The sequence below is a fragment of the Schistocerca serialis genome, chromosome 9 (assembly GCF_023864345.2).
Source record: "Schistocerca serialis cubense isolate TAMUIC-IGC-003099 chromosome 9, iqSchSeri2.2, whole genome shotgun sequence".
Lineage (NCBI taxonomy): Eukaryota > Metazoa > Arthropoda > Insecta > Orthoptera > Acrididae > Schistocerca > Schistocerca serialis.
Genome location: NC_064646.1, coordinates 123795624 through 123822574, shown reverse-complemented (window position 1 = coordinate 123822574; position 26951 = coordinate 123795624). Strand labels below are relative to the sequence as shown.

The window sequence follows — 26951 nt, the reverse complement described above, 5'->3', positions numbered from 1 at the left end:
TGAGAAGTAGTAAGAATGAGAACAGCGAGAAACTTAACATCAGGATTTATGGTCACGAAGTCGATGAAATTAAGGAATTCTGCTACCTAGGCTGTAAAATAACCGCCGGCCGGAGTGGTCCAGCGACAGGAGCAACGGACATGTTTTGAGAGGTAACAGTATTAGTGATTCTGAATAAAAACCGCCACGTGAGCATATGTACTGTTCTTAACAATGCCGGACCTTGTGGCCGAGCGGTTCTAGGCGCTTCAGTCCGTAACCACGGGGCTGCTACGGTCGCAGGTTCGAATCCTGCCTCGGGCATGGATGTGTGTGATGTCCCTAGGTTAGTTAGGTTTAAGTAGTTCTAAGCTCTAGGGGACTGATGACCTCAGATGTTAAGTCCCATAGTGCTCAGAGCCATTTTTTGTAAAATAACCGGTGACGGACGGAGCATGGAGAACATCAAAAGCAGAATAACTATGGCAAAAAAGGCATTCCTGGCCAAGAGAAGTCTACTAATATCAAATATCGGCCTTAATTTGAGGAAGAAATTTCTGAGACTGTACGTCTGGAATACAGCATTGCATGGTAGTGAAACATGGACTGTGGGAATACCGGAACGGAACAGAATCGAAGCATTTGAGATGTGGTGCTACAGACGAATGTTGAAAATTAGGTGGACTGATAAGGTAAAGAATGAGGTTCTAAATAGAATTGGAGAGGAAAAGAATATGTGGAAAATACTGATAAGGAGAAGGGACTATGTGATACGACATGTTTTAAGACATCAGGGAATGACTTCCATAGTACCAGAGGGAGCAAAACTGTAGAGAGACGAAGACAGAGATTGGAATACATCCAGCCAATAATTGAGGACGTAGATGAAGAGGTTAGCACTGGAGAGGAATTCGTGGCGGGTAGCATCAAACCAGTAGGAAGATTGATGAAAAAAATGCTTCAAATAGCTCTGAGCATTATGGGACTTAACTTCTGAGGTCATCAGTCCCCTAGAACTTAGAATTACTTAAATCTAACCAACCTATGGACATCACAGACATCCATGCCCGATTCTGGATTCGAACCTGCTACCGTAGCGGTCTCGCGGGTCCAGACTGTAGCGCCTAGAACCACTAAGCCCACTCCGGCCGGCAAGACTGACGACCCCCCCCCCCCACCCAAAAAAAAAAAAAAAAAAAAAAAAAAAAAGTGGAGGCACCATGGCTCAGTATTTCTGCAGGGGACTTCCAACGACTTGTTGAGTCCTTGCCACGTCGAGTTTCTGCACTAAGCCGGGCAAAACGAAGTCCGTCACGATATTGGGAAGTACCCCCTGACTTTTGTAAACTCAGTGCAAGCGCTTCTAGTATTAAACCGTAAAGACTCTGCTACGCTGCAGCACGGCAGTCGGGTGAGGTACAGATCGTCGGCAGTCGTTGTGTCGTGCCCTGGTATATGGATATTTCCGCTGCATCGTCCCTCGTATTAACGCCTTTTGCTTGGCCGACGTTCAGGTGGTCAACGCTCTGTCGTGGTGGCCTTGGCCTAGACGCGGCACGCACTGCTTTCCCCTGCAAGGCCGGCCCGCAGGCACACACGCACACACACATACACACACACACACAGACACGCAGCAGGGACAGGTGGGCGGCGCTTGGCGCCCTGGGCTACTAGCTGCGAGTGACGTTGCATGCCGGAGCTCTGACTGCGGTGTTGCATTGTCTTTGTGCACTGCAACTTGCCTTTAACAAACGCTCTGTGTTGCTTTGTAATTATTACCTATATGTTGCAAGTAAACCAAATTAGTGCGTATCCCAACGATGGGAAGTAGTTAGATTGCAAAGACCGACATTTAGAGAGCGATGGGAACGTCTTTTTTCCAAGAAACTAGTGTGTTGAACGACGTAATCAAATAACATGTCAGCAAGATATTACCAGTTTTGTCTGTTGCCGACATTCCTCCATTGATTTTCTTCAAGTAGCTGTAAGTGAAATAATGCTGCTTCTTGTCTGTCTGTGTGGTCTTCAGTCCAGAGACTGGTTTGATGCAGATCTCCGTGCTACTCTATCCTGTGCAAGCTTCTTCATCTCCCAGTGCCTACTGCAACCTACATTCGTCTGAATCTGTTTAGTGTATTCATCTCTTGGTCTCCCTCTACGATTTTTACCCTCCACGCTGCACTCCAATACTAAATTGGTGATCCCTTGATGCCTCAGAATATGCGCTACCAACCGATCCCTTCTTCTAGTCAAGTTGTGCCACAAATTTCTCTTCCAATTCTATTCAATACCTCCTCATTAGTTATGTGATCTACCCATCTACTCCTCAGCATTCTTCTGTAGCATATTTCGAAAGCGTCTATTCTCTTCTTGTCCAAACTATTTATCGTACACGTTTCACTTCCATACATGGCTACACTCCATACAAATACTTTCAGAAACGTCTTCCTGATCTATACTCGATGTTAACAAATTTTTCTTCTTCAGAAACGCTTTCCTTGCCATTGCCAGTTTACATTTTATATCCTCTCTACTTCGACCATCATCAGTTATATTGCTCCCCAAATAGCAAAACTCATTTACTACTTTAAGTGTCTCATTCCTTAATCTAATTCCCTCATCATCACCCGATTTAATTCGACTACATTCCATTATCCTCGTTTTGCTTTTGTGATGTTCATCTTATGATCTGAAAATTGCCAGTGACGATCGAAAATGGTAATTTTTTGAAAAAGTAATGTAATTGCGCCGGTCAATAAACCATTTTAAAAGGAAATTAGCTCAGTGAATACAAATAAATCATTATAGTTTCCCAAAACAGTTCAACAAACATCGACAAGAAATACAATATCTCCTTCTGCTTCCTTGATAGAGAAACAGCCTTCTCACTTCCAACATCTGATGAATATGCGACTTTCAAAGTAAACCAGTAACTCCACTACTATTTTTTAAAGACTCGAACAGCTATGTATAAAGCCGTTTCAAGGGACTGATTACATGTAAAAATGTTTGACATCCAGAATGTAAGCAAGAAGAAGTTTAGGAAAGGACTTAAATTGTAGTTAAAGTTCGTTGGAAGTCGTTAAATGCTGTCATTATCAAACCTTGCATGAATGTAGTCTGTATAATTTGGGCTCCGTTTTAAGGAAAAGCTAGTTTTTGATGCATATCCATGTTTATGACATCTTATCTCCTACATTACGTGACATAATTTTGCAGGTACATCCAGTGGCAAATGTGGGTACTGCCTGCGTTACGTGTTGCTTATAGAGTTAGTAGTAAACAAGTAATGAATTAAAACATCACTGATGCTGAAGTTTTATTGCCTGCATAGTAAAAATGTTGTGCGCGATAAACTTTTTTCTTTTCGTAATTTTGAGGGGGTTTGTCAGGGAGAAAAAGTTTCGTAAAGGTTTGAAATTATGTCTAACGTCTGTGGTAAGTGTCCTCATTCTGAAATATTTGGCTAATATAGTCTGGTTATCAATTGAAGACATAAAGTCTGTATATGAGTCCGCGATCATTTCATTTTTAGAACTTTTGTTTTCACAAGTCCGTCTTGATCACATAGATTTCTTTACACTTTATGACACTTTATGACTTTATATTGTGTAGCTTACACAATATTTGTACTTATAACTGATCTGAAGATGGTGATAAGCCGAAACCGGTCATAAAGTGTAAAGAAGTCTGTGTGATCAAGACGGACTTGTGAAAATAATAGTCTGGTTAATTTGCCCGTCATGAGCTACGCTGTCTCAACATATATTCATAGTTTCTTTCTGTAATACCTGTCTTATTGTGTTAAACCTTTAACATAAGATTATGTATGCCTCTTAATGAGTAGATTATGACAGAATTTTAAGTTTTCAAATTCGGCCAATAATTGTATGAATTACTGAATATTAAGTTTTTGTTGCCCCTACAAGCCGCTAGATAGGCAACCTGCAACTGGGTGCATACATCGTGCACCGGATTAGTCATTTAGTAATATAGGTAAGGCCTTATAAGCTATCTAACCAGTTTTTCAACCAAATCGAAAAACCACGACGCAGCACATAACCCTGTACGGTGAATGAATAGTTACTTGCAATAGTATACGGTGTGTCCCATAGGAGAGTGGTAGGACCGTATCTGTTGATACAATACGTTAATAACTTGCGGGCCATATTAACCGCAGTATTAGGCTTTTCGTAGATAATGCAGTTATCTTCGAAAAAATTTTATCTTTAAATATAGCAAAAGTAGCCTCTTAGATATTGAGAAAAATCTATTGCAAATACCGTCTATTAGCTATTCCTGTAGAGAAATGTAAAGTCGTGCACGTCACAAAATGTAAAAGATTGTGTACTTTGACTGCATATTTAATGAGTCGCAATTTGAGTGAGTCGTGTCATAGAAGTATTTGGAAACAACAGTTTGTAACAATATGAAGTGAAACAAACACACAGGCTCACTTGTAGTAAGAGAAACAGCATGAAACTTTCTGGCAGATTAAAACTGTGTGCCTGATTTGGACTCAAACTTGTGACGTTTACGTTTCACGGAGAAATGTTCCTTTCTTCCAGGATTGGTATGCAAGAGAACTTTTGTGAAGTTTGGAAGGTAGGAAATGGGTTACTGTGCGAAGTGTAGCTGTGAGGACGGGTCGTGAATTCTGCTTGGGTAGCTCAGTCGGTACAGCATTTGCCCGCGAAAGGCAAAGGTCGTACGTTCGAGTTCCGGTCTGGAAATTGGAAATTTGTGGTAATGCCTTATGGGACCAAACTACTGAGATCATCGGTCCCCAAGCTTACACACTATTTAATCTGACCTAAACTAACTTACGGTAAGGACGACACACACCCATGCCCGAGGGAGGACTCGAAGCTCCGACGGGTGAAGCCGCGCGGACCGTGACAAGACGCCTTAGACCGCGCGGCTACCCCGCGCAGCAGTTCCGGTCTGGGACACACTTTTAATCTGCCAGGACGTTTCAAATAAGCGCACACTTCGTCTCAAAGTGAAAATTCATTCCGGAAAGCAAATGATAGGCTACGTTTCATAGGTAAGTTACTGAGAAACTACAGTCTGTCTGTGAACAAGTTGCATACGATGCACTTGCACGGCGCATGCTTGAATACCGTTCAGAAAACTCAAATTGTGAACGTCATGATACGCATAGACAGTCAACATTGAAAACAGTGTTACGGAAATTCTAAATAAGCTGAACTGATTGGCTTTTGAAGATAGACGTCAAGTAATAGAATCCGGTATGTTGTCCTCGACGGCGAGTTTTCATCAGAGATACGGCTATCGGCAGGAGTAACCTAGGAAAATGTAATAGGACCGCTATTATTTTCTATGTACATAAATGATCCAGCAGACAGAGTGGGCAGAAATGTACGGTTGTTTGCTGAAGATGCTGTGGTGTATGGGGAGGTCTCGATGTTCAGTGACTGTTGGAGGAAACAAGATGATTTACACAAAATTACTAGTTGGTGCAATGAATTGCAGCTAGCTCTAAAAGTAGAAAAACTTAAGTTAATACAGATGAGTAGAAAAAATAAACCGGTAATGTTTAGGTATAGCATTAGTTCTGTCCTGCTTGTCACAGCCAAATCTTTTAAATATTTGGGCTTGACGTTGCAAAGAAACATGAAATGGAACGTGCATATGAGAACTTTGGTAGGGGAGGCGAACGGTCGACTTTGGTTTATTGGGATAATTGTAGAAAAGTGTGGTTCATCTGTTACGAACTGTCGAAAAATTTAGAGAACCGACATTTCAAGCTGACTGGAAAACGGTTCTACTGCCACCAACATACATTTCGCTTAAGGACCATGAAGATAAATGACAAGACTGGACTAATAACAGCGCGAACACATGCATTTAAGCAGTCATTCTTCCGTTGCTTCACGCGCGAATGGAAGGGGAAGAAAATCCAAAACGTTGTACAGTGCCATGACTTGACAGCTATTTGCCGAGTATGGAGGGCGATGTAGATGTATAAGCGCATGGGATGCGCATAACGTCGGCCTTCCCTAAAAAAGAAAGAAAAACATTCATCCTTTATACTTACTTATACTGGCCACACAAACAGCAGCCGGTTCTTGGCTTCACTCAGTCCAGACTTCCAAAATTTCCTATTATCTGCATCTTCATCTTCCAGACCCAGTATCTGCATGTCTCCCATGGTATTATCCTTCAATCTTATTTTCGTCCGTCCCAGTGGTCTCTTTCCTTCAGCTTCTCCATCCATTACAGTTTGTATTACCGTGTTTTCCTCTCTCCTCCTCACATGTCCGTACCATCTTAGTCTCTTTAATTTTCACACTCGACTACGATGTCAGGCAGTGTTTTTCCTTCTTCTCCACTGTTCGTTTTCTTTCACTGGTCCATATATTTTTCTAAGTATTGTATTTTCAAAAGTGATGAGTTTTTTCTCTGTTTTCTTTGGCAGGTTCCATGTCTCACTTGCGTAGCACACTATTGGCTTGATAATGGTCTGATATATTTTTAGTTTTGCCTGCCTAGATAGTAACTTCGGTCTTATGATGTTGTGCATAGCTCCTAGAGATCTCCCCGCCCCTCCCCCCCCCCCCCCCATTCCCAGCTTGAATTCTTATTACTATCTCTTGTTCTATAAGGTTTTGTTGGTTGATGTTCACACTGAGGCACGTGAATGTGTCTGTCTTCTGTATTGTTAGATTTCCAAATTTTAGATGGTATCCTTTATATGACAGAAAAATTACGTGTTGCAGAAACGTGATTAACAAATCGAGCGGAAGTCGTCACAAGTACACTATTTGGTCGAGCACAGATGCGGAATTTAGCGATGAGTTGGCGTGGCTTAACAACTATACTAGCTGCACGTACTCCACATCGTGATGAAAGTACGTACGACGTCGTGCTGGAAGAGAAAATGGTTCAAAAATGGTTCAAACGGCTCTAAGCACTATGGGACTTAACATATGAGGTCATCAGTTCCCTAGACTTAGAACTATTTAAACCTAACTAACCTAAGGACATCACACACATCCATGCCCGAGGCAGGATTCGAACCTGCGACCGTAGCAGCCCCGTGGTTACGGACTGAAGCGCCTAGAACCGCTCGGCCACAAGGTCCGGCACTATTAAGAACAGTACATATGCTCACGTGACGGTTTTTATTCAGAATCACTAATACTGTTACCTCTCAAAGCATGTCCGTTGCTCCTGTCGCATCCCGTATAGTTTATGAGTATTTTCCATTGCATGTTTGAAACGTTATGACTGTATAAGACAAATAAATCGCAAATGGAGTTTTCTTGAGAAATTTATCCACTTAACTATCACGGAGAATGCATCAAAAAAGTTCAAGATAAGAGTATAGTAAATGGGAAAATATTACAAGTTGCTTCACGCTCTTCTGAAACAGGAAGAAAGCGAAAACACGATTACAGCGAAAACTAGTGCAGACGTAAGTGCGGAAATCCTTCGTGTTGAAGTCCGGAACAAGCAAAGGACGAGTGTTGGAATTGCTAGTGTAAAAACGTAGAGGGAGAGAGAGAGAAGGGTAATATAACGCTACCTGTGACGCAACCGTTACAGAGACAGCGTGCGAATTCTCTCTGCGCCAGCGTGTGTCTGGTTAAGCGAAATTTCGCCGAGTAACGAGCCTTGACGTTGCGTAAAACCACGGCTGCCTTAACTAAATGGCTCGTGGGTAAGAATTCTCATTGTGGAATATTGCTGCTAAAACTGGTCATCCTTATTTTAGTTGTAATCTACGTCCGCGTTGTTCGACGATAAATTCAATCCGTGTTGTCTCTAGTATTTAGAATAAGGGACTAAAGTGTTTTTCGTCGCAATGCCCTAACACGGCAAACATTTCTGGATGTTCTACAATGTTTCTTATTACTGGTTCTCTTTTCTTTTATCGATGAAGTGATCGTATGACATTATTTGCCGGGTAACACCGTCTGGGGTGGTTAGGCCGCATGATGTAAATCTTCCTATTTGACGTTACGTCGATGGCATGCACGTTGATGAAGATCAGAACTTTATCGATGACATTTTGCAAATACCTAACTCATAATTTATAGTCTTTTGAGGTTTTCGCGCGTGTTTACGTTCAACAGAAACAATAGGACATTAAAAGTGGTAGAGATAGATTCACAAACGGAAAAACGACTTTGGAGGGGTTCCGTAGATCGCCTGGTGCAGGCGTTAAGTTTTTAAAATTGAAGGAAACAACGCCATCCGCTCTTCTCGATTCTTCATTGTTACTCTTCTATATTTTATAGCAAACTGAGCATATTAAGGGTAATATGACAGATAAAATTGCATGAGCACTGTCTGTTACATTTGTAATTAATTTACAAGATAATATTAATTGAGTTTGTTATAATAAATTGTGGGCACTGTGGAGTGGCAAATAAAATTGCTTGAGCACTGTCTGTTGCATTTGAAATTCATTTACATTTCATATTCGAAGTCTCAGAAAGAAAAAGAAACTTTACATTACTAAGGGACAGTTCGTTGTGGATTATTAATGTTTTCTAGACCTTACACTGATTCCCAACGTTGTGACGCAATATCTGTAAAACAAGAGGCAGTTGATGAGCTGTCTACTGCCAACGTGTTCAAAGTAGGGCCCATTCAAGTTTGACGTTTGCATTCGTTCGTATCATTAATCAGAACCTTCCTACATGACGTTTTATGCAAGGATGCTCAAGAACTGTACCATTTTTGCGTTATGTTGGAGCCCAAGAAAGAGTCCATTGTCACTGAGTTGAATGATGGTGATGAACTTTTTGGTAACTTAAGGACACAGACGAAGGTCGAAAATAAGTTGCACGATAATATACCAGGATAAGTAATTCATTAGTAATTAGTGATGTCTCGTTCATTTTGTGTCGAGATATGTATGCACCCTTAGTTTTACACAAATATCAGTGAAACAGTTTTGCTAATTAACAGATTATGTAACTATGTAAGTCGTCTATTTTATACTAGTTGCCCTACTTGCAGGCTTCGAAAGCTACTAATGAATACATAACGTTACTGAAGCGAAATGCACTAATATTAATCATGAAGGAATAGGCTTTGGAACAGTAGTAAAGTTAACATGGATTCCACTTACAAGCAACATGATTTTCGATAATTTAAAATTCTTGATAACCAAATCCTAGCATTTATATTTCAAGTTGTAGACAAACACAGTTTGTATAAAAACAACCCATGTCAACATATGAACGTGGGCAATGATCACAAACGGCAATGCAGTAACAAGCTGAAATAAATGATAGAGAGTTCAGATGGTTCAGATGGCTCTGAGCACTATGGGACTTAAATTCTGAGGTCATCAGTCCCCTAGAACTTAGAACTACTTAAACCTAACCGTAGCGATCGCGCGGTTCCAGACTGTAGCGCCTAGAACCGCTCGGCCACCCCGGCCGGCTATAGAGAGTTCAAAGTTTTATAGTTGGTATAATCACATACTGTATTTTATGGACTATAAGACGCTAAGGGCTCTAAGACACACCTTAAATTTTAAGCATTTTTTTAGATAACAGTTTTACCATTTTTATTATTAGATTACAAAGCTAGACTAAAAGAATTTTACTTTATAAAACCGAACTGACCTTTAAAATACAATAATATCGTCATCTGAACTTTCTTCTTCTTCCACATCGTCATCATTGTTTACCTCTTCATATGTAAGATGGTGTTCACTGACATCGAGAACGTTACTTATGCCGCACTTCTCGAAAGTTTTAATAATGTCTTCTCTCGTTCTAGACCACGACTGTTTCATCCTCTGGCACACTTGTTTGAGTGTAGGTCGTTTTAAAGCTTCCTTCGGTGTTAATGCATGTTGGGTGTCATCCCTAGTCCATTTATTCCATTCCTCTCTCAAGTACACTTTAAATGGTTTATCTATGGAGATATCAGGAGATTGCAGTTGTGAAGCAGGTCCTCCCGGAAAAACAGCAAGCTCTGTATTTCCTTTCACAGAATTTTTCAAATGGCTACAAACCGATCTAGTACAAAAAGAGAACTCTTCTTCAGTAAAGCACTTTTTATTCTCTCCCAAACTCTGTTAACCCGTAAGTTCGTAACAGCCTCGTCCATCCAACCCTTTTTATGTACGTGAACAACACCCGGCGGTGTTTCAGATGGTTTTGGCATTGTTTTGCGCTTGAAAATGGTCATTGTATTAAGATTAGCATCATGAGCATAACATGATAGAACAAGTGGATACTGCAATTTTTCATGTTCACTGCTTTTTATAGTTACAGTTTTTAGAACCATTTATGGCAACAGTTCCGTTACTCGGCAAATCAACTGTCAGAAGCGTTTCATCCACATTCGCTGTTTGGGTCAGTTTCACACTGGTTTTCTTTTGATGTTGAATAATAAAGCGATGGAAAGATAATATTTTCTCTTCATACTCTTAAGGCTTTTTCTGAAATTTCGGTTACTGTTTGCATGCTGAGTCCATGACGCTTCATAAACCTGTGACACCAACCAGCTCCACCCTTAAAGTCTGCTAAAATCCACTGTAGCGTTATCTTGCGAGCGTGTATTTGTATCATTTTTGTATTAATTCCAGTGCCATTTTGACGGTCTCCTTGAATCCATTTCGATACGTCATCTTCTACCGTTGACCATTTTTGCACTCAGTCCTCTATTTGCACATTTAGTCTTCCTCAGTTTTTTTCAGTTCTTCTCCAGTCACGAACGGTTTTTTTTCTGTTGATGGAGGGCCGACCGCTCAGCTGCTCTTTTTCCATGTTCTTCTGCATACGCTATTACTTTCAATTGATAATCCGTATTATTTGAATACCTTTCATTTTTTTCCATTATGAAAGTAGGTACTAACAAAAATATTATACTATTACCGTCAACACAAATCACTTCAGTTCAAGAAGACCCGGTTTCGAGTCCCGGCTGCAGCACAAATTTTAATTCATTTCGTCTGCTTCGATCAATATCGCAGATAATAAAAAGAGATTTAAATGTCTCAGGGAAACATTTAATTATAAGATCTATAAGATCACCAAAGGTACAAGGACGTCCCATTACGTCCAATGCTGAGGTACTTGCCAATATCGGAGAGCCCTGGCAGTAGTGACAATATATAAGGGAAAAATGAATTCAAGTTTGTGTTTAGGAGAGCACTCAGCTTAGGTAGTTCGTGCAGCAATGTTCATCATCTTGCTATGGTCGTGTAATGGTTAGCATTTCTGCCTAGCAAGCAAGAAGACCCGGGTTCGAGTCCCGGCTGCAGCACAAATTTCAATTCATTTCGTCTGCTTCGATCAACTTCAAGTTCACTGGCACCGTAGACCGCAACGACGCACGCGTCATAAGCTAGTCAGTTTCCTGTGCTTGTGATGGCAGGGTGGGAAGGTGACAATGGTAGTAAGCTTATGAATCCACAGAATGTTCGTCACATAGGTGCAGTGCTGCTGCCAGTTGAATCCGATGTTGCCATATAGAGCTAGGTTTCCCGCGACAACGAATATATGGCCATTTTTAAAACTGACCGGAATTTTAAATCAAACACTGGACATTTCTATTTTAATTTCAAATATACGACGCACCTGCATTTTGGAGGCAATTTGAAAAAAAGCGTATCTTATAGTCTGTAAAATACGATATTTGTATACTTTTCATTTATAAAATTTGGCAACAAGTCTATGAGGGGACAGTACATTTTCGAAATGAATTTCATTGCTCCGCTCATCTTTTAGCTAATCCTGCTGGTTTCATAGTATACCTCTGGGGATGAAAGCCTGTTACTCCGTGTATTTTCAGAGTCGATTCCAGCACTGTGCAAAGAATGGTCAGTGGACAGATTTTGTCTCTTCCTCTCCTGACGTGGAGTGTTCGTACGTCCGTGTAGTGAAGGGAATTACGGGCTGGAGTGCCACGCGCCCCTAATTATCTGTGTGTTCCGGTCTCTCTACAACGGAGTTCTCCGTGAGAATCAAGAGGTTTTAATATCTTTGGTGACGAGTCTTTCCAACATGTGTTCTTCCATTGCGAATGTATCACAATTACACCGCCTGGCAGCTTCACAAGGTTCTTTATGTCGCACAAAATGCCCCTGGTTACATTTAGACCACAGTGTCTTGTAAGGAATACTCACATAGTTGGCGGGCTTCACGTAGGTGGGTGCGTAGGCGACGAGATGTCCAGCTGATGCTAGGCTGGCACAAATTACGAGGCCCAGGACAGTCACCTGTAAGAACACAACAAATTACCAGTAAGTACCTGATCAGCGCTGTGATACGCTGTCACGGTCAATTAAAAACGATCGTACTGAGATGTAGTGAACTCCAGAACGACGTCATAACATCCACATGGAGACTTTGTGGGCATTTTTCCCTAAACGTATGCTAAAAGGTAATAATAAAACGGTGAAATCAAGCAGGGTAACATGTTTTGCTTATAACCGAGTTAACATTACGGATACATTATGCAATGTAAGAAGAAATGAAATAAAATAAGTCGTTCTAGGATTTGCCCTCTAATGACGTCACTGACTATTGCTATTCACACCATCACTATTTTGTGTTCTGCATAGTAGCATGTCGAACGACATAATTTGTTATTTGTCTTCTTCACTATCCCATATCTTATGCTTACTTATTTATTGCTTGTTTCTTCCTAGTTGCTTTTACTGGATTTGAAAAAGAATGAAATCTGTTCATTTACATTGTTTTAAATTCATTGTACAAATTACGATTATCAGTGTGTTTCTATTAATATTACATTTCACGCCCTATCCAACCCTGCTCACACTACCTGATGTTTAACGTAACGGGGACTGTCACTACTCACCCTATCAAAACAGAAAACCGTGAATTCGAGAAAACCATAAATTCGAAGCTAATGTCGGTTTTTAAAATTATTTTACTAAGTCACCCCCTTCTTAATCTCACAGGTAGCGGCACTAGTGGTGTTTGAGCCTCACAGTACATCTCTCTACGTAAAAGATGTATGTGTAATAAGTTTAGTTAAATGTCTGCAGGCGTTCAAAATTATGCTCACATGGCACCTTCTTCTCTCCTACTACCTACACCCCCATCCAAAGCGGGGTCTGGGTTATGATAGTCCCACGGTACTTAGTTTTACGGACAGAAACTCATGTGTGTGCCACGTTTGGTTACAATTGCTCCAAGCGTTCCAGAGTTACGTTTCCATGTCATCCCTCGCTATCGTCAAATACTCTGCTAGGGGTCTGATGTTATTGAGGGTGTCACCAAACAACGGTGGAGTACCGAAAACTATGTATTCAACCCTGATAAACGAGGTGTTACGAATAGATTCACTCGATTCCGCAAGATTATATTTTCTACATTGCGTATCAAAGCTAAAAGATCACCTTGGCGCCAGTTGGAAGTCACCGGTTCACGTTACTGCTCGTAGAGGCCTCCCAGGAGAAGTTAATTCACTTTGTTACAGGCATGACATACTGGATACGTTGGCGATCTCATTTTTTCCACTGTTGCGACAATATGCCGGAAATAATATTTTCAACAGGACGCTGCATCATCACAGTGACAATTACACGAAAGAGCATTTAGTAATAATAAGCGGCTTCAACGGCGAATCAACCGCAAGGGGCATAGCGATCAGGCACTGTACCACTGGGCAGCAAGGTCGCCTGGTCTTACGGTATGTGAGCGTTTGTGAGAGACTACGTTTATGTTCCTAACCCTTGAATATATTTTGAGTTCGAACATAACATCCCGCAAACCAAAGACGATGGGCAACCGTAGATTCCATAGTCATGGATTCCCGAAAAACGTTTGACAGGGTACCCCACTGCAGGCTGTTAACGATGGTCCGAGCATATGGTTTAGGTTCCCAGGCGTGCGAGTGACTCGAAGACTTAGTAAGTAATAGAACTCAGTACGTTGTCCTCGACGGTGAGTTTTCATCAGAGACAAGGGCCGCCCCAGGGAAATGTGACACAAATAATTTGACGGACAGGGCGAGCAGCAATCTCTGGCTATTTTCTGATGACGCTGTGGTATATGGGAAGGTGTTGACATTAAATGACTGTAGCAGGATACGAGATGACTTGCACAGAATTTATACTTGGTGTGTGAATGGCAGCTTGTTCTACGTGTAGATGAAAATGTAAGGTAATGCAGATGACTAGCGGATAGAATTATATAACGTTCGAATGCAGCATTAGTAGTGTGTTACTTGACATAGTCACTTCATTGAAATACGAGGGCTATTCGGAAAGTGAGGAACCACATTGAAAATCCGACAAGGCTTTTCACAGACGTTTTGGGCAGTGTCTCTAGTATACCTGTCAATCGCATCAAGACGCAATTTTCAGTTGTGAGGGCACAGTGAGCGAGTAAAGCTGCCTAGAACAACGATGTCTCCCGCCAAGTAGGAGGGCCCGTTGAGAGGCTTCGCCTTAATGAATGCAGCCCACCTAACACAACTACCATGCACACGCACTTCCTTCTTCATGACAATTCTCAGCCGCACTCTGCAGGGGCAGTGAAGACGCTCCTGCAGCCATTTCGATGTGAAGTGTTCGATAGCCCACAACACAGCCCTAATTGTCTCGTCTTGAATATCATCTCTGTTCACATGAAACGCTGGATACGAAGACAACACTTGTGAGCAGGCTACGCGCTATAGACCAGCAAAGAGAATTATCGCAAAGTACAGGGCGCTGCCTTCTATGACGATGGTGTTGGAAATTGGATATAACGCTCCGACAAATGTCCAAGTCGGAGCGGCGACTATGTAGAGAAGTATCTGGAAAGTGTAGCTAAATGTCCAAAGAAAACAGTTTCCATTTTCACTGTGGTGTTCATTTCGCGACCGATCGTTCCTTACTTTCCGAACACCCCTCGTATCTATGCGTGACGTTGCAAAGTGTTATGGAATGGGATGAGCACCTAAGGACGGTAGCAGGGAAGGTGAAAGGGAGACTTTGGTTTATAGGGAGAATTTTAAGAAAAGGAGACGGGTGGAAGACGGCGTTCTTTTCGCGATGCACTATTGAGAAAATCTAGAGAACACGTATCGGACGCTGACTTCAGGACGATTCTACTGCCGCCATTGTACATTGTGCGTAAGGACCACGAACATAAGATACGAGAAATTAGGACTCATACGGAGCCATATCGATAGTCATTTTTCCCTAGCTCCAGTTGCGACTGGAACAGGAAAGGAACTGACTAATAATGGTGCAAGGTACGCTCTGCATAACTTGCGGAGTATGTATGTGGATGTTGATGTAGGACACTTCCAACGACTTTTGGTAAACTGCAACATCGAATACTAAGAGAAACGAATGCATTAACCACGGACATGCTGGCAAAAGTATGGCACGACACTGACTATCGTTTGAATATTAGTCTTGCGTCCGATGAAAGGCACAACGAACATTTTTTAAGGTAAATGAAAACTTTGATGCTAAATATAATTGTAAAAAGCACCTCAAGGTTGTATGAGCCTTCATGTAAAAGATATAGGCTTGTAAAATCGAATACTTCTTTTGAAAACAAAAGCCTTTCAATCTTACGCAAAAGTTAGAGTTCAGTTCATGTAAAAGATATACTCTTGTGAAGACATAGTCTAGTAAAACCGGATGAATATTTTTAAACAACTTACTGGTCTATTTCAATTACTTTTACGTGCCATTCCATCGTATCTCCAACCCATTGTAAAGACATTGCTTTCCCCGAAAATGATAGTATTTTTTTTTCATTTGTGCATTATCTTGTCATAATAAGTATATATCATTTATTTCAACTATTCTTTATTTGTTAATACGTCACATTGTTTCTTCATTCATTTTGCAACTGTTTTATATTTTATATTGTACGAATATAAATGTTCTGGTTTTATATGCTTTGTAAATCTTTGGTTAGGCTGGGAGAAGTACTGTGTAAGAGAGAGAGCGAACGACTATCGATAGAGAGCGTGCGAGTTGTGGTGGTATCGAGGTCGGTTCGCAGGTGAAAAACCTTGCAGAAGTTCGGCGTGAAAGACGGTGATACGCGGAGGAAAAATTACAGTGCGTCCACTGTGTTAATAGGAGATCGTGCATTATTAAGTGAACAGTAAAACCTGAAAAGTATACCGATTGTTTGCCGTGACGATTTTACAAACTATGTGAACTTGTGACAATTAGCCATGAATCAGACACCATTATCGTGTGGAGACACTAACTGTGAAAGTGGAACAAACCAAAATGTTAAGTAAAAGAACAGTGCTGTGATTTGATAAAGAAACATTTACAATCTCGTCCAAACTGTCTTAAAGATAACGACGTAAATTGAACTGATGTTTAACGGACTGTTATAGTGATGAACACATGTGACTGTTTTCCTGTGGCAACACGGTGAAAGAACTGTGCGAAGTGTTGGCATTAACCGGATATATATCGTAAATATTAAAGACATTGCATAATTCCGACCTACCCGCACCGCGCGATTAATAAACTTTTAATAATAAAACGTCGCGCGCGTAACAACAACGCACATACTGGAACTATTATTATCGCGCCAGTGCTGCCAGCTGATTCGACTACAACGGAGACGTGGACCACCGCCGTAACTGGAATATTAATGAAACAGGAGGATCCATCATTACTTCACGCCACAAACCAGGATTCGCTTCACACATCGTCCGCGCGGACCACCGCTGACGTCATCGCACTGCCTGCAGCAACAGTGAAGATATCAAAAGAAAATTATTACGCTCTCTCTCATTTCAAAATTAAAGACAATTTCAGTCAAATTAACTATTTTAAAAATACTGTCACAATCCTCAATTTTGTTTAGTCCCAATAAATATTCTTTCCATTATTTCGTCTTGTTGGTAACTGCTTTTGGAGGGAGTATATATTTTACTTTTTGTGTAGTAAAATTAGCTACCATAAAACTACGTATATTACCAGCTGATGCTGTCCGCCATTACTGCTTGAAAACTGTACCTATTCTCTCATTGGCTGTCAGCTTCAAAACAAAATTGCGTATTTCGTGGGCATCTAGCAGATGCGCAATGTCTATGTAGGTCCCTACAGTAATTTGTTTTTACTTTTGCAGGTTTACTGGAATTATATTGACTTTAATTGTTCATTTGGCCCCCGTTAAAGTGATTTATCGCATCTATATAATAATTGTACTGAATTACCTAATTTACTTTTTTTCGTTCGTGAGTAACAAGGGTAATCAGATTCCTTGTATAGGTCATGTTTTATTATTTAAAAGGTGGTTTTTTTGTGTTTTTTTTTTGTAGAAGTAGAGAACCAGTTTCTTTACACCATCTGTAAGGGTGCTAGGGTATCGTATCTCAATAGTAGATATTAACAAATACTAACTCGTATAAGCACCAAGTTTTGTTAGAACTGGCCCAGACGCTCCAGAACCGTTCTGGATAAAACATACCCACTCTCTCTCACACACGCACACACACACACACACACACACACACACACACACACACACACACACACACACACACACACACACACGAAACACACATAGAGAACGAGAGACACATACTCTTGTCTTTTTACTTCACTCATTATTCCAGATACTTCACTTTCCATCCAATCTACAAAACGAGGATAAGCATTGTGGCTCCCCATTCAACGTCATTTGTTTTCTGAGCTCTCGACAGGCTCTTCCAGATATCAGTTAAAAATGTAATGAGCAAATGAATTAGAAACAGTTTCCATCTCGTAGAGAGAAGAAGAACTCCTCTCGCCACGCCAAATAGGAAAGGTTGGCGTGTCATGTGTCTGGACCGTCGGACTTTTTATTGGCCAACGGAATGGCAGTCGCTTTGAAGACGGATAAGGCACGTGATACTGCGGATGGCCGATGCGAGAGACAGTCCCTGTTTGACGTAGTGCAGGCTGTTGCAGGAAACTGTGGTTTCACAGTTCTGATCGAGCGAGGCGGGGCGCAGTCTCATTGGGGAGGAACGGGAGCAACATCTTCAGTTGGCAATATAGATTTAGGTTTTCAGGAGTTTCCCTACATCACTTAACGCGAATGCTTGGATGGTTGCTTTGAAAAGGACTTGCCCGACTTCCTGCGCCGTTGTTCTATCTTTAATAAATTATTGGTAGGTGGTTCATCAATGCCCTGGGATGAAGTCGCATAAAAGCTCCGTCGCAGCTTTCGGTAGTTTTTTTCGTAACAGTTGCCTGTCTCAAGAAGAATAACACTTTGCTTTGAAATTCACCGTTTCATTACCAGTGATCACCGTGTTGAATGTGGCCAAGTCATATTTGGTTTTGATACTGATTGCTTCATATACCAATTGATTATAGAACTTACGATATTGCTGTTAATATGGTCGCGTTCTTTTATTTAGTCACAATAATTATTTACAACTATTTCATCATTTTAAAAGCGATCTACAATAATGTAACTAGTAAATCCGTGTATGCCGGCCTTGGTAGCCGAACGGTTCTAGGCGCTACAGTTTGGAACCGCGCGACCGCTGCGGTCGCAGGTTCGAATCCTGCCTCGGGCATGGATGTGTGTGATGTCCTTAGGTTGGTTAGATTTAAGTAGTTCTAAGTTCCAGGGGACTGATGACCTCAGAAGTTAAGTCCCATAGTGCTCAGAGCCATTTGAACCAATCCGTGTATAAAATGATTTATGAGGTGTCTGATACTTCTGATAGGTAAGTAGGATACACACTGAAATATTTCACCTAAGGCGACTGAACATAGTTGATCTGATGTATCCTCGAGAATGGATGTACGCGACTGAAAATAATTAATTCTGCTATCTCCTCGGGAATGGATGTACAAAATTAGTAAACTATTAAGATAATTTCCAGTTAATATTCTGATAAATTGGGAAGATCTCTGGCGACCGGCAACAAATAAATTGGGGCGTTGGTTCTAGTAGTCAAGAAATAATAGACATTCATTCTATTTTACAGGTTGTCCTTCACTTCCAGCATTTACCTGTGCCAAGATTCAGCAGAGAAAGAGGCGAAAGGTGTTTGTTTAGTGTAACTCCTCGGTAGAGAAGATTTCCGTTTTCCTACTTTCGAATTAACAAGATACCCATCGTTAGACCAGGCGGGTCTGTATCTTAATGAAGGCCGTGGCCGTCTCCTTTCTCTAGGCTGACATAAACGTGTTAGAAGTTCTGATTTCTAATAGCGCCCTACTCTGGCTCCATTTCAGTCCCTGATACACTGAGGTAGACATCGTGTCTGCACCTGCATCTGAATCTGGATTCATGCTCCACGAGCTACCGCTCGGTTCGTGACGGAGGGTATTTCTGTACTTCCCTAATTGAATAGAATGGTGGAAAACCAACAACCGGTAAGCCTCGGTATCAACTGGGACTACTCTGATTTTCCAGTCTTGGTCATTTCGCGAGATGAACATGGGAGGAAGGGATACGTTTCCGGGCTATTCTAAGAACGTAGGCTCTTGAAAATAATAACGTTAAATCTGTCCCTGAAGCACAACGCCTCTCCTGCAGCCTCTTGCACTGGAGTTTCTTGAGCATCTTCTTGACGCTCTCACACTTGCTAGACGAACCCGCGGCGAAACGCTGCACTCATCTTTTGACGCCCTCTAACCCTCGTATTAACCCTACCTGGCTAGCATCCCATACTGACCAACAGTATTCATGATCCTGTCGAACGCGGGTTTTGTAAGCTATTTCTTTCGTGGATGAATCACATTTCCTTAGGCTGCTTCAGTGAATACTAGTCTCATATCTGTTTCCATAAGAAAGTTTACTTTGTCACTTCACTTTAGGTTGTCAAGGACGGTCATCCCCATATATCTTACGATTCCGTTGCAGCATAAAAACACTGATGGGGATCCCATCATTGTATATCGATACCTGCTACCTCTGTATTGAAGCAAATTTCTTCTTAAATCTGTTGAGAAGTGAATGATTATGTTGTTGCCTCAACATTATCAGTTGATTCGAATGTATCTTGCTCACCTTGTAGCCGTGTCTCTAGATGAGAACGATAACGCACGTTATTGTGGTAGCACTTAAAACAGAGGCAGATGGCTCGAATTCCGATTGCTGGAGAAAGTTTCATCAGCAATATTCGACTTATAATATGCTCTCCATTCCTAATCACCAGATTGCATGTAAATGTCCCCAGATGAATTCCCATATATATATATATATATATATATATATATATATATATATATATATATATATATATATATATACTTAACAGCCAAAAAAAATGCTACACGTGCTTAATATCGTATAGTGCCCACGTGAGGACGCAGAAGTGCCGCAACACGACGTGGCATGGATTCGAATAGCCTCTGAAGTAGCGCTGGAGGGCTGACACCATGATCCTGCAGGGCTATCCATAAATCCGTAAGATATCACGTTTCAAAGCATCCAAGATTTGCTCAATAATGCTCATGTCTGGGGGTTTGGTGGACAGCGGAAGTGTTTAAAGTCAGAAAAGTGCGCCTGGAACCACTCTGTAGCAATTCTGGACGTGTGGGGTGTCGCATTGTCCTGATGGAAATGCCCAAGTCCGTCGGGTTGTACAATGGATATTAATGGATGCAGGTGATCAGACAGGATGCTTACGTATGTGTCACCCGTCAGAGTCGTATTTAGACGTATCAGGAGTCCCATATCACTCCAATTGCACACGCCACACATCGTTACAGAGCCTCAACCAGCTTGGACAGTCCTCTGCTGACATGCAGGGTCCATGGATTCATGAGGTTGTCTCCATACCCGTACACGCCCTTCCGTTCAATATAATTTGAAACGAGACTCGTCCGACCAGGCAACATATTTACAATTAACAACAATTCAATGTCTGTGTTGACGTGTCCAGCCGAGGCGTGAGGCATTGTGTCGTGCAGTCATCAAGGGTACACGAGCGGTCCTTTGGCTCCGAAAGCCTATATTGATGATGTATAGTTGAATGGTTCGCACACTGACACTTGTTGATGGCTCAGCTTTGAAATCTGGAGCAATTTGCGAAAGGATTGCACGTCTGTCACGTTGAACGATTCTCTTCAGTCATCGTTAGTCCCGATTTTCCAGGATCTTCTTCCGGCCGCAGCGATGTCGGACATTGGATGTTTTACCGGATTCCTGATAATGGCGGTACACTCGTGAAATGGTCGTACGCGAAAATCGCCACTTCATCGCTACCTCGGAGAGGTTGTGTCCCATCGATCGTCAGACGACTGTAACACCACATACAAACGCACTTAAATCTTGATAAGCTGCCATTGTAGCAGCATTAACCGATCTAACAACTGCGCCAGACACTTGTTGTCTTATATAGGCGTTGCCGAAGGCAGGGCAGTATTCTGCCTGTTGACATACCTCTGTATTTGAATACCCATATATCAGTTTCTTTGGCGCTTCAGTGTATGTTGCTGGCTTAACAGATAATAGAAGTTGTGACCTCAGAATCTCAGCAAATGATATTCTCATTTATGAGTAAATGTTACCTAGTAAAATTTTGTGTTAGTTTTCAGAAATATCTGAACAAAACATAAATTCGTTACGATAATTGGTGACTGAGTCCTAACATAAATACCGTAAAATTTTTATTTCACCAAATTTTAAGTGCAATAACTTATAACTGCACGGTTAATGAGTCATCTCATTCTTAATACCTGTGATTAACAAAGTACAGAGACATACATCGCTCAGCCGTAACATGATGACTACCGTCCTACTACCGATATAAACCTGTCCACGCGATAGGAGAGTCACCTGGTGAGGCTGACTGGTAGTCAGACACACACACGGTGCATGTAGTATCAGTTAGCGTGCTGGCCGTGTGTAGAATGGTAAAGACGCGCGATTTATCTGAGTTGGACAGACGACAGACTGTGACAGCCTGGGCCGGCCGGAGTGGCCTAGCGGTTCTAGGCGCTACAGTCTGAAACCGCGCCACCGCTACGGTCGCAAGTTCAAATCCTGCCTCGGGCATGGATGTGTGTGATGTCCTTGGGTTAGTTAGGTTTAAGTAGTTCTAAGTTCTAGGGGACTGATGACCTCAGAAGTTAAGTCCCATAGTGCTCAGAGCCATTTGAACCATTTGTGACAGCCTAGAGGCTTGGCACCAGCATTTCGGAAACTGCACGACTTGTCGGATGTTCGAGGAGTGCTGTGGTATGTTCAACACGTGACGTCTAGACGTCGTGGGTTTGGGCAGTCACCTCTCAACCCCTCATTACAGGCGTCGGAAGTCGTTGGCTGGACAGAGTGGTAAAACGGGATGGACGGCGAAATGTGGCGAAACTAGCATCAGACTTCAATGCTCCGCAGCCGAAGATCTATGCATGCGCGAATGTTAACACCACGACATCGGCAACTACGACTGAAATGGCAGCGTGACCATCGGTATTGGTAGTTGGTGCAGTTGGAGAACGTTTCATGGTCTGATGAACCCGATACCTTCTTCATCATGCCGATGGGAGGACGAGAATCCGTCGTCTTCCAGGGGAGCAGCTCCTTGACACTGCTGGACGGAGATAAGCTGACGGCAGCCCCATTATGCTCTGTGGAACATTCACGTGGGCACCCATGGATCGATTGGAGCTCGGCAAGGCACCATGGCTGCCTTGGTGTATCGTACACTGGTTGCAGACCATATACACCCCTTCATGACGATCATGTTTTCCGACAGCAGTGGCATTTTTCAACAATATAACGCTCCATTTCACATGGCCAGGTGATGGAGTTGTTCGAGAAACACAGTGGCGAGTTCCAATTGATGTGCTGGCCCGCCAACAAGTCTCATCTGAAGCGATCGAACACATCTGGAATGTGACTGAACGTGGCGCCAGAGTCACTCCCCTACCCGGAATGTACGGGAATTAGGTGACTTGTGTGTGTAGATACGGTGCCAGAGCTCTCCAGAGGCGTACAAAGGTCTCTTGCTTCCATGCTGCGACGCGTCGATAATGTTATCCGTGCCAAAGGTGGACATTCCAGCTATTAGGTAGTTGGTCACACTGTTCTGCCTGATCAGTGTAATTAAGTACAGTTATAGCTAAAAGGTGTCAGGAAACTGCAGGACTGAAGGTAATCTCTAAAGAAGTTCGCACACTAAAACAAAACACTTATACAGTCTGTACTGAAATACTACTCAAGTGTGTGGAACTCCTGTCAATACGAACTTACGAATATTATCGAACATACCCCAAAGAAAGACCAGCACGAAGTTTCGAAAACTTGGTGAACAATTGAGGAATAGTTTCCAATATATCACGAAAACCTACTTCGAAAATTGCAAGAACTGGTTTTGAATATAATGCCTACGAATTTACTTAAGTCCGTCCTCCCCCTCCCTCTCCTGCCGTTTCACGACCATAGGCACCGTAAACATAAAATTATATTAGTGACAGAGTAAAACTCCCCCTCCTACCTCTACACTGAAAATGTTCATTTGGCGGTTGCAAATTTAAATAAGCCCTCCGTAACTACTTGCTTGTGGACGAATAAGTTTCATACATGTTATAAATGAAACAAATATTCTACGAGGATAATTCCAAAAGTAAGGTTTCCTATTTTTTTATAAGTACATAACTCTGTTTGTGTGGCAGTTGGTCACACTGTTATGAAGAGTGCTTCATGCGCTGTGTGTAAACATGCGCACACCGCGCTGAGGCGCTCAGTCTTGACTTGGCAGCCGTTGAGAATGGATGTTCGCGCCAAGTGCGAATTGCTCGCAGTTATTCGGTCTTTGAACGCAAAGGGCACTGCGCGGATTGAAATCCATCGCCAGTCGACGGAAGTGTACCGTGAGTCGTGCATGTATGTCAAAAATGTTCGTAAATAGTATAGAGAGTTTGCAGCTGATCGGACCGAAATTCACGACGAACAAAGCATCGGGAGACCGTCAATTTCTGAGGACACAGTGCATGCGTGAATATCGGCGGATCACCCTGAATGATCTCTGCGTGTTGGTTCCCGAGGTTTTGCGAGGCACCGCTCACAGAATTTTAACGGAAGCATTGAACTACCGGAAGGTGTTCGCAAGATGGGTGCCGTGCACGCTGACTGAGGATCACATGCGGCAACGAGTTGATGCTTCCCGAGCAGTTCTTCACCGCCTTGCAGCCGAACAGAACTACTTTCTGGACTCACCTGTCACGGGTGACGAAACTTGGGCATACCACTTTACACCTGAGAGCAAGCAACAATGACGTCAGTGGCGGCGTCCTTCCTCGCCGAAGCCGCGGAAATTCAAGCAAACAGAGTCAGCCGGTAAAGTCATGACAACCGTTTATTGGGATCGGAAAGGGGTATTGTTGGTCGACTTTATGCCCACTGGGACCACAGTTAATGCTGACAGGTACTGTGAGACTGAAAAAACTCAAACGCGCAATTCAGAACCGGAGAAGAGGCATGCTGAGCAAGGGCGTACACATTCTCCATAACAAGGCTCGCCCACATATCGCTCAGCGACCCGTTGCTCTCCTGCAACAGTTTCAGTGGAACATAACCACCCACCCACCCTACACTCCTGACTTGGCGCCCAGTGACTATCACCTGTTCCCTAGGTTAAAAGAACACTTGGCCGGAAAGCGATTCAGCTCCGACCACGAGCTGAAAGAAGAGGTTCATAACTTTCCGAACAGCATGGCGGCGAGCTGAGACTGCCACAGCGACTACAAAAATGCATCGACAGAAATGATAATTATGTAGAAAAATAGCTAAATGTTCAAGCTGTAAACTGATGTAACCCATTGTAGGAATAAACAGGTCTACGTACTTATAAAAAATAGGAGACCTTACTTTTGGGATTACCCTCGTACAATTATAGAATATTACACTAGTGCTGGGCGTGTTTCATTCATAATGTATTTTACCAAGAACCGACGGACTAGTTAATCAATGCAATTACATACATGAGAACAAGAAGAGATTAAGAACTGTGACAATGTGCCAGTTACGAATCGTACGTCCCTGTTTCGATCTTTTGATAGAGTTCTCTCGACATATTTATGTCAAAATTTAATAGCTAGTGTAATGGTAATGGTTACGGTTAGTAATTAGTAAGAAGGTCTTCCAGTTAAAGTCACTGTTTGTTAGATAACATTTTCAGCCTATCAATATTTCAGTTACACTCACACTTTTCACTTTTTACTATCTTTACGACACTACTTCCATTCCGGTTGTTTCACTCTGCAATATTTCGCGTGAAACTAGCTGAATCTTGACATGCGCGATTGTTCATCGCCGCTATACTTGAGCCACTACACTTCCGTTCATTCATAGAGCCTCGTTATATTACCTTCCCCTGTATTCTTTAATTAACTTGTTTGCTTTCATTGCATTTCCACTTCCTACGTTCCGTCGACACTTATCTCACTTGGAGCAATCGCCGTAATCAGTATAACGTGTTTCACTTGAGATCCTGTGAGCCTTCCATTCGCCAAACTTTCGCACTCATAATTCTGACTTGTGCTAGCTACCTGAAAATGCACTTGCGGTTACCTCGAAAAATAACCATGACCTGCGAACGTCAGTCTCGTAAGGAATTTGGCATCTCGATGAATACACAGTGCTTTTACAGCAGGAGGACCGGAGTCATTATTGACGTGCTTTCTTTGTGAACCCAAAGACGACAAAAATATACAGTATTCCAATTAAGTTGACCACTTTTTTCCAGAAGCAAAAAAAAAAAAAAAATACCGAGCAAATGTTGTTTAACTATCAGGATAATATAATCAGTATGATTCCTTAATTTCGTTCGTTACGAAGACATTAACCGCAATACGTCTTGTTTAAAAGCAGCATCCTATACTTTCTTCGGTAATCCAATTCTTAAAAGTTGTTCGAAACGTACCACAGCGTACCATTCGCGTAAAGATGACGTTATTAAATGCATAACACAAAACTGACTTTGAATTTCCTGTAGTACCACACAGTGCAAGTACCTGAGTCCGATATCTTTTAAAAGTGCTGCGGTACTTTGCTACACGTAGCTATATTGTAAATAAGAAAATAATGTTCCATTTACTGCTCTGTTAACTTACATTCACCGTATATGACTAACATTTCTTCCTTCTCTTCATTGGTGTACAAAGTACTCACATAAACCTTCAACTGAAGACGGTTTAGTGTTGACGGGCATGCACTTTCCTTGCGTTTCTATTTATTTACTGTCAGCTCCAGCAAGTGAGCGACTTACGTTATCCCGGATATCGGCACTGCTGCTAGTATAGGAGAGTCAGTCAGTTTTGTGATAAGTTTTTAATAACGTCATACTCAACAGACACAGTGGCAGACGCAACATGAGAGGCGTTATGCATTTTGGAGAGGTTTACTATTAAAATTTCTAAAGAGTACTTGCCGCAAAGAGTCGGACAACATTTCATCTCCTCCCACATACATCTCGCGAAACGACCACGACGAGAAAATTAGAGAAATTAAAGCTAATAGAGAGGCTTATCGATAGTCAGTCCCCCCAAGCGTCATTTGCGAGTTTATTAGGGTCGGTGGTCCCAGAAGTAAACTCCACTGAACACCGTCAGGTGGCTTGCGGAGCACTGACGCAGATTTAAATGGTACAGTGTGAGACGTTTCTGAACAGTTCTTGACGAGAAGTAGTGGACTGTTGAATAAACAGTATAGGGTGGTTTTTAAAAATAGACGTATTGCTCTTCATATCTCCGTAATGGACAGAGATACAAAAATGGCAGTCACACTGCTTGATGTCTTCCTGGCAGCTAAATAACATTTGTTCGATACGTTTGATACTTTGCTTCTGTACAAAAAATGATTTGAGGTGGTCAAGATAAACAGGACACGTAGTACAACAATGAAAAGTATCGCCTGACAAGCACTTTACAGAGGGTTGAAGAGGGTAGATATTTTGTTAGACCATTACCCCTGTGAGCAATCAGACATTAGCTCCCCCTGCCATCTGTTGCCCCCCCCCCCCCCTCCTCCCATCACCACATTTTTAGCAACTTTAGCACATAGCTAAACTGTAGAACGAAATACTTT

General features: G+C 42.1%; 1 protein-coding gene and 1 non-coding gene across 2 annotated transcripts in view; one reads left to right on the top strand and one right to left on the bottom strand.

Moving 5' to 3' along the window:
* The window catches only part of LOC126418720 (cuticle protein 19.8-like), an 85990-nt gene that overhangs the window by 57846 nt on the left and 1193 nt on the right, over nt 1–26951 (bottom strand). The window contains exon 2 of the mRNA XM_050085624.1: nt 12101–12193. Coding sequence (XP_049941581.1) covers nt 12101–12193 — 93 coding nt within the window. The remainder of the gene's footprint in view (nt 1–12100; nt 12194–26951) is intronic.
* Trnaa-agc (transfer RNA alanine (anticodon AGC)) lies at nt 11166–11238 on the top strand. The gene has a single exon. It is a non-coding gene; the product is annotated as a tRNA-Ala (tRNA).